Consider the following 17106-nt stretch of genomic DNA (forward strand, 5'->3'; position numbering starts at 1 on the left):
CTTTAAATCAAAATGAAATAGCTATCAAATATCACAATTTAATGTTACTAGATAGAACAAATTATAATTAGCCAGTAGCAATAACCAATTCGTCATATGGCTTATTTAACAACAAATACAAAATAGTCTTATATGACTGAAATAATCAATCAGAGCAATGTATACCTTATTAACAATTCAATATATCAACAAGTACAGCATTAATAAGTCTGATCAGCCACAATATAATTTCTAAAACATTTACCAGAAACTAAAAATTAACTTATGAGTATAAAATACAAAACCCCTTTTCTACAGTGATAAATTTACTAATGCTAGTATAATTATTATATAGGATACACTGATCTATTTAATATTAATTTATAGACATAAAATACACCTTTAAATCACAGCTTCAGCTATGCTATTGCCGTTACCAGCTAGCAATTTAGCAATGATTGAGACTTCAGCATCCAAAGTTCTTTCACAATTTCTTAGCAATTACCCTGTTACTTGGAGCCATTTCTGCAACAAAGAAAAACTGCAAAATCACAAAATTTGGTAAGTATGATGCACTTCCTGCCCTGTCCTGCCTTTATACCCCCCTTAAACCCCCCAAACAGCTACCAAGGTAATCTCATCTCTCTTATTTTACACTACCCCCACCCTCTTTTGTCCCTTCCAGCTCAGGAGCCCATCCCTTATGACGCTCCTGTTGCAATTGCTCCCTCTGCTTGTTGTAGGTCCAGCCTTGTTTGTTTACACGTTGGCATGGACACAGTATCCTGTAACAACGTGTGTACTCCAGCCACTCCAGCAGCATTTCCCATACCATTTCCCAGGGCTTCCATCCGGGTCTCATAGGATGAGCACTAGCAGCTTGTGCAGTGACTCTGAGCTTGGAGCAGCAGCCAGAGACCTTACGGGCTTTGCTAGTAATAGGAGACGTATTGATGTGAATAGCAACTCAGCGTTCCGCTCGCTCTCCCCGGCTGCAGCGCGCTCCAGAGCTGATTACGAGGTACACTGTCTATAGGAAGCTAGATGTGATGAGTTAGAATCAAAACCTAAAAACTAAAGTCTCATATGTTTGATCTATTATATATGATTGAGTTGTTACCTGCTGTTACATATGATAAATGATGGGGTTTGCCAAAGTTTGCTGTCACTAATCGCTTCCAGAGAATAAAACGCTATTTTAGCGGACTATAGCTGTAATTGATTTTGAATTAAAGTTTCCACATAAGATCTCTGTGCTCCACTTCCAGAAAAGTACAGGCAGTAATAGTGCACCATTCTCTATAGACTTAAAGGGACATGAAACACAATTTTTTTTCTTTCATTATTCAAATGGAGAATATAGTTTTAAACAGCTTTCCAATTTACTTCTATTTTCTAATTTGTTTAGTTCTCTTGATATCCTTTGTTGAAAACCATACCTAGGTAGACTCAGGTGCTGGAAGCTAGCTGCTGATTGGTGGCTACAGATATATGCCTCTATTCATTGGCTTACCAATGTGTTCAGCTAGATCCCACTAGTGCATTGCTGCTCCTTCAATAAAAGATACCAAGAAAATGAAGCGAAATTTTAGAAAGTACATTTTAAATGTATGCTCTATCTGAATTATGAAATAAACATTTGGGTTTCATGTTGTTGCCAGGGCCAATAGTTATAGTCAGATTTATCAAGTCAAATGAGGCTGGGTCACTTTTTTATAGTTATATCAGTAGGAAAATATATGCATTAATGCAGATCACATGGGATCAGATAAAAAAATAAGTTGTTTTCAGACTTGTGTATCTCCTTTCAAATTATTTATAGTCCAAGTACTATATAAAATTATTATACCTGTAGAAATCTTCTCTTTTAGGGCCTGAAAACTGTCTGCACTGGTGAGATTATATAAGAAGTCAGTACTGTGAAAACCCTCAAACAATTGTAGAAAGGCACATTTTTAGTTTGAGAGCTGTTTATCTCCATATGCAGGGTTCTGGGTGTGCAGGAGAGCCACCTACAATATAACTCTTGAAATAGTGCATCAATTCTCTCTATGATGGAGAGTTTTCATAATTCGGCCCCGAGTTTGTTAACGGTGCATTGCTTCTCTAGTTTATTTTCATGTTGTGTTTCAAAATTAAAGCTATTCTGAAAAATAGCAAGAATATTATTAGTGTTTTATATTTTTGAAAGCAGCATTCTCATCATTTTATTTTATTCATCACTATTATTGTTTTTTCTTCTGAATTGGGCATTTTTGAAAAGGGGTCATTATGCATGACAACAAAACTATTTTATTTTACAGATTTAAAGGGACATTCCAGGCAAAACTAGAATGCAAACAGATGCATTTCAGTTTTGAATAGAAACATTTTTGTAATATACATGTATTAGCAAAAATGCATCTAATACAAGCTATAGCTTTTTCAAAAGTGTATTTAAAGGGACACTGAGCCCAAATTTTTTCTTTTGTGATTCAGATAGAGCATGCTATTTTAAGCAACTTTCTAATTTACTCCTATTATATTTTTTCTTTGTTCTCTTGCTATCTTTATTTGAAAAAGAAGGCATCTAAGCTTTTTTGGTTCAGAACTCTGGACAGCACATTTTAATTGGTGGATTAATTTATCCACCAATCAGCAAGGACAACCCAGGTTGTTCACCAAAAATGGGCTGGCATCTTAATTACATTCTTGCATTTCAAATAAAGATACCTAGAGAATTAAGAAAATTTGATAATAGGAGTAAATTTGAAAGTTGCTTAAAATTTAATAAACTATCTGAATCATGAAAGAATAAATTTGGGTTCAGTGTCCCTTTAAGTATGCACCGTGCACCAGCATTTTAAACATTGCACTTGCTCAGTGAGCCTAATGTGCTTAAACCATCTGGTAATGACTCAATTTGTTAATTCCTGACATGATACAAGCCCCACTAGAGCTCTAAGCAGCTGCAGTATTTATAATGCTGGTGCACTGAGAATATCTAGCTATGTTTTACATGCACATGCAGAGAAAAATGCTAACACTATTCAAAGATGTGATTAATCTATTTGCACTTCAAATTTTAACGGAATATCCCTTTAATTTATTTGGTGCTTTGCGTTATATTACATACAGAAACATAGAAGGTTGGCTAAGCTTTCCAAGACTTTAACCACTTAAAGGGACACTGAACCCAATTTTTTCTTTCATGATTCAGATAGAGCATGCAATTTTAAGCAACTTTCTAATTTACTCCTATTGTTAATTTTTCTTTGTGCTATATTTATTTAAAAAAGAAGGCATCTAAGCTTTTTTATTAGTTCAGGCTCTGGACAGCACTTTTTTTATTGGTGGATGAATTTATCCACCAATCAGCAAAAACAACCCAGGTTGTTCAGCAAAAATGGGCTGGCAGCTAAACTTACATTCTTGCTTTTTAAATAAAGATACCAGGAAAATGAAGAACATTTGATAATAGGAGTAAATTAGAAAGTTGCTTAAAATGTCATGCTCTATCTGAATCACAAAAGAAAAAAAATTGGGTTCAGTGTCCCTTTAACCCCTTAACCCCTTAATGACCACAGCACTTTTCCATTTTCTGTCCGTTTGGGACCAAGGCTATTTTTACATTTTTGCGGTGTTTGTGTTTAGCTGTAATTTTCCTCTTACTCATTTACTGTACCCACACATATTATATACCGTTTTTCTCGCCATTAAATGGACTTTCTAAAGATACCAATATTTTCATCATATTTTATAATTTACTATAAAAAAAATTATAAAATATGAGGAAAAATTGAAAAAAACCCCACTTTTTCTAACTTTGACCCCCAAAATCTGTTACATATCTACAACCACCAAAAAACACCCATGCTAAATAGTTTCTAAATATTATGCTGAGTTTAGAAATACCCAATGTTTACATGTTCTTTAACAAGTTATAGGGAAATAAATACAAGTAGCACTTTGCTATTTCCAAACCATTTTTTTTTTCAAAATTAGCGCTAGTTACATTGGAACCCTGATATCTTTCAGGAATCTCTGAATATCCATTGACATGTATATATATATTTTTAGTAGACATCCCAAAGTATTGATCTAGGCCCATTTTGGTATATTTCATGCCACCATTTCACCGCCAAATGCGATCAAATAAAAAAAAAATCGTTCACTTTTTCACAAATTTTTTTCACAAACTTTAGGTTTCTCACTGAAATTATTTACAAACAGCTTGTGCAATTATGGCACAAATGGTTGTAAATTCTTCTCTGGGATCCCCTTTGTTCAGAAATAGCATACTTATATGGCTTTGGTGTTGCTTTTTGGTAATTAGAATGCCACTAAATGCCACTGCGCACCACACGTGTATTATGCCCAGCAGTGAAGGGGTTAATTAGGGAGCATGTAGGGAGCTTTTTGGGGTAATTTTAGCTTTAGTGTAGTAGACAACCCCAAGTATTGATCTAGGCCCATTTTGGTATATTTCATGCCACCATTTCACCGCCAAATGCGATCAAATTAAAAAAAACGTAAAATTTTTCAAAATTTTAGGTTTCTCACTGAAATCATTTACAAACAGCTTGTGCAGTTATGGCACAAATGGTTCTAAATGCTTCTCTGGGATCCCCTTTGTTCAGAAATAGCAGACATATATGGCTTTGGCGTTGCTTTTTGGTATTTTGAAGGCTGCTAAATGCCGCTGCGCATCACACGTGTATTATGGCTAGCAGTGAAGGGGTTAATTAGGTAGCTTGTAGGGAGCTTGCAGGGTTAATATTAGATTTAGTGTAGAGCTCAGCCTCCCACCTGAAACATCAGACCCCCTGATCCCTCCCAAACAGCTCTCTTCCCTCCCCCACCCCACAATTGTCCCCGCCATCTTAAGTACTGGCAGAAAGTCTGCCAGTACTAAAATAAAAGCTATATTTGTATTTTTTGGTGTGTTTTTTTTAAAGCATATTTACATATGCTGTTGTGTACTATCCCCCCTTAGCCCCCAACCTTACTGATCCCCCCCAAACAGCTCTATAACCCTCCCACTCTAACTTAATGGGCGCCATCTTGGGTACTGGCAGCTGTCTGCCAGTACCCAGTTTAGAAGAAAAAATGTATTTGTTTTACATTTTTTAGACTTTTCTGTAGTGTAGCTTCCCCCCCACACAAAAACCAACCCCCCACCCCTCCACGATCTCTTTTAGTGTTGATTTTTTTTGGTGTGCCTAGGCCACTTAACATTTTACTTTTATTCACTTTCCGTAGTGTAGCGGTTCCCACCCGCTCCCGCCCCGTGCACGCGCCCGCCCGCCACCCTCCGTGCACGCGCGCGCGTCCGTGCGCGCCCCCGACGGTCCCGCGCCCGATCCCGCCCCCCTCGACGTCACACGGCACACCGATGGCCGCCCACCCGCCTCCCAAGTCGGCTCCCACCCACCAACGATACCGGCCATCGATGTCCGGTGCAGAGAGGGCCACAGAGTGGCTCTCTCTGCATCGGATGGCCATGTCAGGTTATTGCAGGATGCCTCCATATCGAGGCATCACTGCAATAACCGGAAAGCAGCTGGAAGCGAGCAGGATCGCTTCCAGCTGCTTTCCAAACCGAGGACATGCAGGGTACGTCCTCAGGCGTTAACTGCCTTTTTTTTGAGGACGTACCCTGCACGTCCTCGGTCATTAAGGGGTTAATGACCGGACCATTTTTCAATTTTCTTACCCTTAATGACAATGGCTATTTTTACATTTCTGCGGTGTTTGTGTTTAGCTGTAATTTCCCTCTTACTCATTTACTGTACCCACACATATTATATACCGTTTTTCTCGCCATTAAATGGACTTTCTAAGGATACCATTATTTTCATCATATCTTATAATTTCCTATAAAAAAAATATAAAATATGAGGAAAAAATTGAAAAAAACACACTTTTTCTAACTTTGACCCCCAAAATCTGTTACACATCTACAATCACCAAAAAACACCTATGCTAAATAGTTTCTAAATTTTGTCCTGAGTTTAGAAATACCCAATGTTTACATGTTCTTTACTTTTTTTGCAAGTTATAGGGCCATAAATACAAGTAGCACTTTGCTATTTCCAAACAACTTTTTTTCAAAATTAGCGCTAGTTACATTGGAACCCTGATATCTGTCAGGAATACCTGAATATCCCTTGACATGTATATATTTTTTTTTAGAAGACAACCCAAAGTATTGATCTAGGCCCATTTTGGTATATTTCATGCCACCATTTCACCGCCAAATGTCATCAAATAAAAAAAAAAGTTCACTTTTTCACAAATTTTGTCACAAACTTTAGGTTTCCCACTGAAATTATTTACAAACAGCTTCTGCAATTAAGGCACAAATGGTTGTAAATGCTTCTTTGGGATCCCCTTTGTTCAGAAATAGCAGACTTATATGGCTTTGGCATTGCTTTTTGGTAATTAGAAGGCCACTAAATGCTGCTGCGCACCACACGTAAATTATGCCCAGCAGTGAAGGGGTTAATTAGGTAGGTTGTAGGGAGCTTGCAGGGTTAATTTTAGCTTTAGGGTAGAGATCAGCCTCCCACCTGACACATCCCACCCCCTGATCCCTCCCAAACAGTTCTCTTCCCTCCCCCACCCCACAATTGTCCCCGCCATCTTAAGTACTGGCAGAAAGTCTGCCAGTACTAAATAAAAGGAGTTTTTCTTTTTTTTTAATAAAAAAAAATAAAATGTTTTAGCTGTGATGGACCCCTGCCTTAGCCCCAACCTCCATGATCCCCCCCCCAGCTCTCTAACCCTCTCCCCTACCTAATTGCCGCCATCTTGGGTACTGGCAGCTGTCTGCCAGTACCCAATTTGCCCCAAAATCAAGTGTTTTTTTGTGCAATTTTTTGCAATTTTTAATGTTTTCTGTAGTGTAGCAGCCCCCCACAATACCCCAACCCCCTCCCCCTCCCAGATCCTTATATATTTATTAATTTCTAATACATTTTTCCCCCCTCTACTTTCTCATTGGTGTCAGTGGCCAGCTAATCGCGCGCCCCCGCGCGCGCACACGTACGCTCCCGGCACCCGGCGTGCACATAGCACTTACAGGAACCGGATGCCGGGTAGCGATGGGCCGCCCACCCGCCTCCCTGATATGCTACCACCCACCAACGAACCGGCACCATCGCTACCGGTGCAGAGAGGGCCACAGAGTGGCTCTCTCTGCATCGGAGTCTTCTGAAAAGGTATTGCAGGATGCCTCCATATGGAGGCATCACTGCAATACCCTGAGAGCTGCTGGAAGCGATTGCTATCGCTTCCAGCACTCTCTTAGACAACTGACGTACCAGGTACGTCTATTGTCATTAACTGTAAGTTAATGCATGACGTACCTGGTACGTCAGTTGTCATTAAGGGGTTAAGGACCGGGCATTTCAGACAAAAACTTCCCCAAAAGATTATATTTACCTATCAAAACTATATATTTTTTTATATATATTTTTTTAGTAGACAACCCAAAGTATTGATCTAGGCCGATTTTGGTATATTTCATGCAACCATTTCACCGCCGAATGCGATCAAATAAAAAAAAATCGTTAACTTTTTCACAATGTTAGGTTTCTGGCTGAAATTGTTTACAAACAGCTTGTGCAATCATGGCACAAATGGTTGTAAATGCTTCTCTGGGATCCCCTTTGTTCAGAAATAGCAGACATATATGGCTTTGGCATTGCTTTTTGGTAATTAGAAGGCAGCTAAATGCCGCTGCGCACCATACTTGTATTATGCCCAGTAGTGAAGGGGTTAATTAGGTAGCTTGTAGGGTTAATTTTAGCTTTAGTGTAGAGATCAGCCTCGCACCTGACACATCCCACCCCTGATCCTTCCCTGACCCCTCTCAAACAGCTCTCTTCCCTCCCCCACCTCCAAAGGTCACCCCCATCTGAAATACTGGCAGAAAGTCTGCCAGTATAAAAATAAGTTGTTTTTTTAAAAAAAAATTTTTTAATTATATATTTTCTGTCAGGGTAGTATCCCCCCTTACCTCCCTGATCCCCCCCAAACAGCTCTTTAACCCTCCCCCTCTACCTTTTTGCCACCATCTTAGGTACTAGCAGCTTATTAAATAAATAATAAAATACCCATTTTTTTCTGTAATGTAGCTGCTCCCCCTCAATAACCTCCCCCCTCCCAGATCACTTTACCTCAACGACTTTCACAGAGGATACCCCTCATTGCCTCTCTTCCCTCCTTCCCCCTCACTGGGATAGAAACCCTGGTTTTGGTTTTTCTTCCCTTCATCACCTCTAGCGTGGCTTAGCGGTCCTACCCGCTCCTGTCCTCTTCCCGCCCCCTCCAGCGATGGGCCGCCCACCTGCCTCCCTCTTTACCCTCCCACTCGCCAACGATCAGCACCACCGCTGTCCGATGCAGCGAGGGCCACAGAGTGGCCCTCTCTGCATCAGTAACTCTGAAAATCTATTTCTGCAGTGCCCCACTTGTGAGGCATGCAGAAATAGCGCAATCTCGCTATTTTGAGGGAGATCACGACAGAGAGAAGCCCAGGAATGCAGTGACGTGTAGGTTATACCACTGGTCCTTAAAGGGACATTAAACACAACATTTTTCTTTCATGATTTCGATAGAGAATACAATTTTATCTATCTATAAGCGGCCACCAATCAGCAGCTAATGAGCCTATCTAGATATGTTTTTTCAGGAAAAATAAAATTGTATTCTCTATTTGAATCATAAAAGAAAAAAAAATGGGTTTAATGTCCCTTTAAGGGCATAACGACCAGCGTCATATAGAGGGTATGGCGCTGGTCATTAAGGGGGTTAAAATGATGGTAAATAACTTCTAATATTTTGAAACCTCTTGTAATTTTAAGCATATTGATGTGCTTATTTTAGTAAAAATCAAATTTAACTTCTGTAAAAGACATACAGCCTCTGTCTCGCATTTTCTTAATCTGGGATTTGACAGGCAGCTCTTTCAGCCAATAGTAGCTACACCATACACCCTATGTAAATTACTGACAGCACACTCCCGTGCTGGTAACTCGAAGCTGACTCAGGCTGATCTCTATGCTATTTGCGCAGCTGAAACTGAATTAGCTTTACCAGGAGCGATTAGCATCCTCGTTGTTTCAGCTGCGCAAATAGCGTAGCGCAGTTAAGATATCCTCAAAATGTGGTCTGTTGGGGAGGCCTGAGGACAGGTTTGAAAACCAGTGGTTTAGGGCTATATATATATATATATATATATATATATATATATATATATATATCCCTCCCAGAAAATTCTCTTAACCTCCTTCCCACTGATCCCCGCTATTTTTGTTACTGGCAGACAGTCTAACATTATAAAGAGCAGGGATTTTTTTATTTTATTTTTTTATTGTCAATAAATAAATAAATAAAAAAATCTGCTGTGTATGGATCCCCCTCCCCCTGCAATCAATCTCCCTTTTAAATTGTATTTTGTAGTGTTGTTGACCCACCTCCCCTCTCTTAGCCAACAGCTTTTCCATAGTGTTGGGACCCATCCCTCCTTCTCTCCCGTTTGCTGTAGTGTAGAGACCCCCCTCACCCCCCCCTCCTGTGATAGACCACCCATCCTCCTCCTTCCTTCACCCCAATGGCTCCATCGCAAGGTCTTTCCAGACAGTGACACAAACAGTGTCATTGGGCTCCACTTATTAAAAGCCGGGCGGACAGGGTTCACTCCTGAGATCCTGTCTATGCAGCTTCACAGTGAGCGGGCAGCATTTGCTGCATTATGTGGCGGAGAGCTTAAGTATCAGCAGTCTTAAGACAGCAGCTGCTTAACTAGGCTGCATCCACAGCTTAATAAATGGGGCCCATAATCTTTAACGATTGTGCTTCCTTAACATATGAAGGCAAATGCCTTCTGCCCTCCCCCCCAGTTGCTGCCTTCACCTATGTGCTGGATGTAGGTATTGCGTCAACACAGTACGCAAGGCAAAGTACTGTGTGACGTAGTACCTACATCAAAAAGGATCAAGGGCTTAATGAGACTCTTTTTTTTTAAAAAAAAAAAAGAAATGAAAACAAACTATTCCTATCCTGAATAAAACTACTTTTTTAAACTTGTGGAAGTGTGTCCTTAGATATGATATATAGATTTCCTTCTACCTTCAGCAGCTAAAAAGTTATTAACTAGACCTCACTGGGTCTCTGGGCAAAGTCTATGCCCCCCCACCCCCGATCATTTCAATATCACCCTATCCAAAGCACCAGTGTATTGTAAAGTGTTTTATTAGATGTTAAAAATATAGTATTGATTTATTATATATTTATTTAAATATAATTAATTTTTTGCATTTTTTAATGAACTTGTTTTGAAAATATAGTGATTCTTTTGTATAGAAGCTGGATAATGTTCAAGGTTATTGTCTTGGAACATCCAGTATGTCCCTGTAGATCATAGGACTTTCCAGTTTTGATAAAATGTACTCTTTTCCAACCAAGATACAAACAAAAAACAAAACTTTTTGCATTACCCTTTCACACTTTCATCAACATCAATTGCATGATACCCAAAGCAGATCTGTTTTGACTATAAAGTTGATTGTTTGATGTAATTTTGCTTTTTAAAGTTAAAGGACCACTACATACAGTTGAATTTCCTAATAAAAAAAATGCATAATAAAAATACATCGCAAAAGTAGGCTGAAGTTCAGATTAGTAGATTTTTTTCTGACAAATGTCATAGTTCTATTTTCCGCATCATGTGACAACCATCAGCCAATCACAGATTGCATATATGTATATACTGTGAATTCTTGCACATGCTCAGTAGGAGCTGGTGTCTCAGACAGTGTGCATATAAAATGATTGTGCAATTTTTTTTTAATGGAAGTAAATTAGAAAGTTGTTTAAAATTGTGTGATTTATCTGAATCATGAAAGTTTAATTTTGACTTTAGTCCTTTTATCCTTTAATGGGATATTAGTAATTTTTTAAGTGTGCAATGTCTTTTTTAAAGAGACATTGTACACTAGATTTTTATTTGCATATAATGTTTTGTAGATCATCCATTTATATAGTCCATCTGGGAGTTTTTGTAACAATGTATAGTTTTGCTTATGAAAGTTGTAGATGTATACTGATGTCTACAGATTTCTGCTAGCTCCTGTTTGTCTAAAGGGTATACATACACAAAATTGTTTCTATGAATACAATTTAAGTTATTGCAACTATTATGATATGATGTGTAGAGGGATAGATATCTGATAAAGACACAACCTGTGCCATCAATTGAAAAGTTGCTTTTTAAGAACAGAAAACAGTAATAATTATAAAAAAATAATCAAAATATCACATGAACATTTCTATGATATTTTTACCTCAAAATGTCCTTAGTAAGCCTCATCCCACTGTAAAGGGACTTGAAGCAGCCAATCAGGATGCTTGTCGCATGACTTGATAAGATAATCTGCAACACAGTCACATTTTTTCCCTCCTCAAGTTAAGGACGTTAAAAGGACAGTCTACACCAGAATTGTTATTGTTTAAAAAGATAGATAATCCCTTTATTACCCATTCCCCAGTTTTGCATAACCAACACAGTTATATTAATATATGTTTTACCTCTGTGATTACCTTTTATCTAAGCCTCTGCAGACTGCCACTTTATCTCAGTGCTTTTGACAGACATGCAGTTTAGCCAATCAGTGAGGACTCCTAAATAATTCCATGGGAGTGAACACAATGTTATCTATATGACACACATGAACTAGTGCTGTCTAACTGTGAAAAACTTTCAAAACGCTCTGAGCTAAGAGGCGGTTTTCAACGATTTAGAAATCAGTTTGAACCTACCTGGGTTTAGCTTTTGAAAAATACCACCAAGGGAACAAAGCAAATTTAATGATAAAAGTAAATTAAAAATTTGTTAAAATTGCATTCCCTATCTGAATCATGAAAGTTTAATTTTTACTAGACTGTCCTTTTAACTATGAAACCTAGTAAGATTTTGGTGAAAATACCATGGGATCACAGTAAAGCTAAGTATGAACTCAGCACTGATGATGTTGATTGTGTCAGATTGTTTTTTTCACCTTGCAGATAAAAGTAGCTAAAAGATAACTGTCCACAGAGTAATTACTCTGGTGAGCTGAATACATTTTGAGGTAAAATATCTCAATTATTTACACAGAGATATCCAGATAAGATTTTCTAGTCAGCTTTTTTTACAAGTATGCTGCATTACTTTCAAGTGATTTAGCATAAAGGTATCATGCCCATTATGCTTTATTTCCTTAGGGTTGTTGTGGAAAACTTCATCATAAAAGTGAATACTTTCTTTATTCTATTTTGCTTTTCTTTATAATATTCTGCCCTTCATTATAGACATACAGTAACTTTTAGTTAGAATTCTTATAGTCACTGTTGCCACTAAATTGTCACTATGGCCCTGAGGATCAATATATTGTCAGACCAATGAGAAATTGCCTTTTTGGCCTTGTCAGTCTCACAATCTATGGGTCTGGTAATATATTAAAAAAAAGTGGGCTGAACCTCTCTGTTCTGACAAATGGTAATGTGTCTCCGATCCTATAATATAAAAGGCCAAGTGTGTTTGTCCAAAACTGTCATGCACAGTGGAGACTGCGCTGCCGGACGCGATGTGGGTGGGGTTGTGCGGGGTCAGGCGTGACGGACGTGATGTGGGTGGGGCTGTGCTGGGTCAGACGTGATGTGGGCGGGCCGGGCGGGGCCGTGCGGACAACGTGAGAGAGCTCAAAAGAGGGGGAATAGAGAGAGCAAAAGAAGGGGATAGAGGGAGCAAAAGAGAGGGAGAGAGACAGCAAAAGAGAGGGGGGAAAGGGGAGAGAGAGAGAGCAAAAGAGAGGGGAAAGAGAGCAAAAGAGAGGGGGGAGAGCGCAAAAGAGGAGAGAGAGGCAGAGAGAGAGAGAAAGCGCAAAAGAAAGGGGCGAGAGAGAGAGAACAAAAGAGAGGGGGGAGAGAGAGCAAAAGAGAGGGGGAGAGAGAGAGCAAAAGAGAGGGGGGAGAGCACAAAAGAGAGGGGAGAGAGAGAGAGCGCAAAAGAGAGGGGGAAATAGAGGGAGGAGTAAGAGAGAGAACAAAAGAGAGGAGGAGAGAGAGCAAAATAGAGGGAGAGAGAGAGAGCAAAAGAGAGGGGGAGAGAGACAGCAAAAGAGAGGGGGTTAAAAGAGCAAAATAAAGGGGAGACAGAGAGCACAAGAGGGGGGATAGAGAGAGCAAAAGAACGTGGGGAGAGAGCAAAAGAGAGGGGGAGAGAGAGCAAAAGAGGGGGGGGGGGGAGAAAGAGAGCAAAAGAGGGGGGTAGAGAGCACAAGAGGGGGGATAGAGAGCAAAAGAGATGGCGAGAGACAGTAAAAGAGAGGGGGGGAGAGAGCAAAAGAGAGGAGGGGAGAGAGAGGGAGCAAAAGAGGGGGGAGAGAGAGAGCAAAAGAGGGGGATAGAGAGAGCAAAAGAGAGGGAGAGGGACAGCAAAAGATTGGGGGAGAGAGAGCAAAGGAGAGGGGGAGAGAGAGAGAGAGAGAGCAGAAGAGAGGGGAGAGAGAGAGCAAAAGAGAGGGGGATAGAACATAAAAGAGGAGGGAGAGAGAGAGCAAAAGAGAGGGGGGAGAGAGAGCAAAAAAGAGGGGAGAGAGAGAGCAAAAGAGAGGGGGGAGAGCACAAAAGAGAGGGGAGAGAGAGAGAGCGCAAAAGAGAGGGGGAAATAGAGGGAGGAGTAAGAGAGAGAACAAAAGAGAGGAGGAGAGAGAGCAAAATAGAGGGAGAGAGGGAGAGCAAAAGAGAGGGGGAGAGAGACAGCAAAAGAGAGGGGGTTAAAAGAGCAAAATAAAGGGGAGACAGAGAGCACAAGAGGGGGGATAGAGAGAGCAAAAGAACGTGGGGAGAGAGCAAAAGAGAGGGGGAGAGAGAGCAAAAGAGAGGGGGGGAGAAAGAGAGCAAAAGAGGGGGGTAGAGAGCACAAGAGGGGGGATAGAGAGCAAAAGAGATGGCGAGAGACAGTAAAAGAGAGGGGGGAGAGAGCAAAAGAGAGGAGGGGAGAGAGAGGGAGCAAAAGAGGGGGGATAGAGAGAGCAAAAGTGGGGGATAGAGAGAGCAAAAGAGAGGGAGAGGGACAGCAAAAGATTGGGGGAGAGAGAGCAAAGGAGAGGGGGAGAGAGAGAGAGAGAGAGCAGAAGAGAGGGGAGAGAGAGAGCAAAAGAGAGGGGGATAGAACATAAAAGAGGAGGGAGAGAGAGAGCAAAAGAGAGGGGGGAGAGAGAGCAAAAAAGAGGGGAGAGAGAGAGCAAAAGAGAGGGGGATAGAACATAAGAGAGGAGGGAGAGAGAGAGCAAAAGAGAGGGGAAGAGAGAGTAGAAGAGAGGGGAGAGAGAGAGCAAAAGAGAGGGGGAGAGAAAGAGCAAAAGAGAGGGAGAGAGAGCAAAAGAGAGGGGAGAGAAACAGCATAAGAGAGGGGGAAAGAGAGCAAAAGAAAGGGGAGAGAGAGAGCAAAAGAGGGGGGATAGAGAGAGCAAAAGAGGGGGGATAGAGAGAGCAAAAGAGGGGGAATAGAGAGCAAAAGAAAGGGGGGAGAGAGAGAGAGCAAAAGAAAGGGGGGTAGAGAGAGAAAAATAGAGGCAGAGAGAGAGAAAAAGAGGAAGGCTAGAGAGAGCAAAAGAGGAAGGATAGAGAGAGCAAAAGAGGGGAGATAGAGAGAGCAAAAGAGAGGGAGAGAGACAGCAAAAAATAGGGGGGAGAGAGCAAAAGAAAGGGGGGAGAGAGAGAGCAAAAGGGGGGGAGAGAGAGACCAAAAGAGGGGGATAGAGAGAGCAAAAGAGAGGGAGAGAGACAGCAAAAGAGAGGGAGAGAGAGAGAGCAAAATAGAGGGGGGGAGAGAGAGCAAAAGAAAGGGGGGAGAGCGCAAAAGAGAGGGGAAGAGAGAGCGCAAAAGAGAAGGAGGAAAAGAGGGGCAAGAGAGAGGGGGAGAGAGAGAGCAAAAGAGAGGAGAGAGAGAGCAAAAGAGAGGGTAGAGAGAGCAAAAGAGAGGGGAGAGAGAGCAAAAGAGAGGGGGAGAAAGGGGAAAGAGATAGCAAAGTAGAGGGGAGAGAGAGCAAAAGACAGGGGGAGAGCGCAAAAGAGGGGAAAGAGAGAGAGCATGCAAAAGAGAGGGGGGGAAAGAGAGGGGGAGAGAGAAAGCAAAAGAGAGGTGAGAGAGAGCAAAAGAGGGGGGGAGAGCAAAAGAGAGGGAGGAGAGAGAGCGCAAAAGAGAGGGAGGAGAGAGAGCGTAAAAGAGAGGGGGGGAAGAGAGGGGGAGAGAGAGAGAGCAAAAGAGAGGGGAGAGAGAGAGCATAAAAGAGGGGGAGAGAGAGCAAAAGAGAGGGGGAGAGAGAGCAAAAGAGAGGTGGAGAGAGACAGCAAAAGAGAGGGGGAGAGAGACAGCAAAAGAAAGGGGAGAGAGAGAACAAAAGAGGGGGGATAGAGAGAGCAAAAGAGGGGGGATAGAGAGAGCAAGAAAGAGGGGGGAGAGAGAGCAAAAGAGAGGGGGGGAGAGAGCAAAAGAGAGAGGGGGAGAGAGAGAGAGAGCAAAAGAGGGGGGTAGAGAGAGCAGAAGAGAGGGAGAGAGACAGCAAAAGAGAGGGGGAGAGAGCAAAAGAAAGGGGGAAGATAGAGAGCAAAAGAGGGGGATAGAGAGAGCAAAAGAGAGGGAGAGAGACAGCAAAAGAGAGGGGGAGAGAGAGAGAGAGAGCGAGAGAGAGAGCATAAAAGAGAGGGGGAGAGTGCAAAAAGAGGGAAAGAGAGAGCGTAAAAGAGAGGGAGGAAAAGAGAGGGGGAGAAAGAGAGCAAAAGGGAGAGGGGAGAGAGAGCAAAAGAGAGGGGGAAAAAGAGAAAAATAGAGAGGGGGGATAGAGAGCAAAATAGAGAGGGGGAGAGAGAGAGCAAAATAGAGAGGGGGAGAGAGAGAGAGCAAAATAGAGAGGGGGAGAGAGAGAGAGCAAAATAGAGAGGGGGAGAGAGAGCAAAATAGAGAGAGAGGGGGAGAGAGAGAGCAGAAGAAAGGGGGAGAGAGAGAGCAAAAGAGAGGGGGGAAAGAGCAAAAGAGAGGGGGGATAGAGAGAGAGCAAGGGGTGGAACCGCTGTACTGCAAAAAAATGGCCCGTGTACACGTGCTTTAGGACGAATAGGAAACAATAGGGATCGCAGCTTCAGCAAAAGTCCACTCACATCACCACTCATCTGCGATTACAGCAGGGGTGGGGGGGTTGTATTCGAAGTGTTCTTGCACAACATATACTGTGTGTTTGCTGAAACAAAAACGGTTTCTCTGTAGGAACACTTCAAATAATACATATGTAAACATATGTAAACTTAGTTTCACTCTACTTGTACATGCTATGTACATGCTATGTTTTAACACAATAGAAAATCTCGCTACTGAAAAGCTGGCGAGACTAATAAAACTGAAAGGTGTATCTAAGATGGAGGTCAGTGCTTTGAATACTACAAACTCACAAAACCCCACCTATTTGACACATGTAAATGTTATTGCCAAACAACACTGTCTAAAGGGATCATTTACATTGCACCCACTGAAATGTATAGTAAACGCATCTCTGTGCGAGACTACCTTCAAACACTGATGTCAGCAGATTTGAATATTTAACCAGCAATCCTGTTTCTGCGACAGATCCCTTTTGAATATATATACGCACATTGTGGACGTTTCGATCATCAGGGCCTATAAGTGGAAAGTTATTTATGTTATTTTGTGTTTATTACATTCACAGGTATGAGCTATGGTTTGCTAATGTCTATCTATGTCATTTTGACAATTTTCCTGCTGATTCCGGATATTACTATCAGTGTGTATCAATGTAATCTGTTTTTAATTTTTTTTTTAATAAACAGTACTATAAGACATAAATAAATTTATTATGTTTTAGTTTTGAATTCTAGCCATTGTTTAACAATATTTTTTCTTCCTCTTTATTAATCCTGTAAATAAATGAGCATATTTTGTTTTTTACATCTTAATTAACTGACATTTAATTTGTATGTTATAAAGGAGCAAGACCTCTCCACCCAGTATAGAAGGCAATTGGAACTCATGGATGACTTACAGGCATCCCGCAGTGTGGGAAGGTACTCAAAACTTTTTAAAAT

General features: G+C 41.0%; 1 protein-coding gene across 1 annotated transcript in view; it reads left to right on the plus strand.

The window, feature by feature from the left end:
- The first annotated feature begins 829 nt into the window (after positions 1–829).
- The window catches only part of CCDC170 (coiled-coil domain containing 170), a 151982-nt gene continuing 135705 nt past the window's right edge, over positions 830–17106 (plus strand). The window contains exons 1-2 of the mRNA XM_053709267.1: positions 830–1000; positions 17009–17085. Coding sequence (XP_053565242.1) covers positions 845–1000; positions 17009–17085 — 233 coding nt within the window. The 5' untranslated portion in view covers positions 830–844. The remainder of the gene's footprint in view (positions 1001–17008; positions 17086–17106) is intronic.

This window comes from Bombina bombina, chromosome 4 (genome assembly GCF_027579735.1).
Source record: "Bombina bombina isolate aBomBom1 chromosome 4, aBomBom1.pri, whole genome shotgun sequence".
In the NCBI taxonomy this organism is placed as follows: Eukaryota; Metazoa; Chordata; class Amphibia; order Anura; family Bombinatoridae; genus Bombina; species Bombina bombina.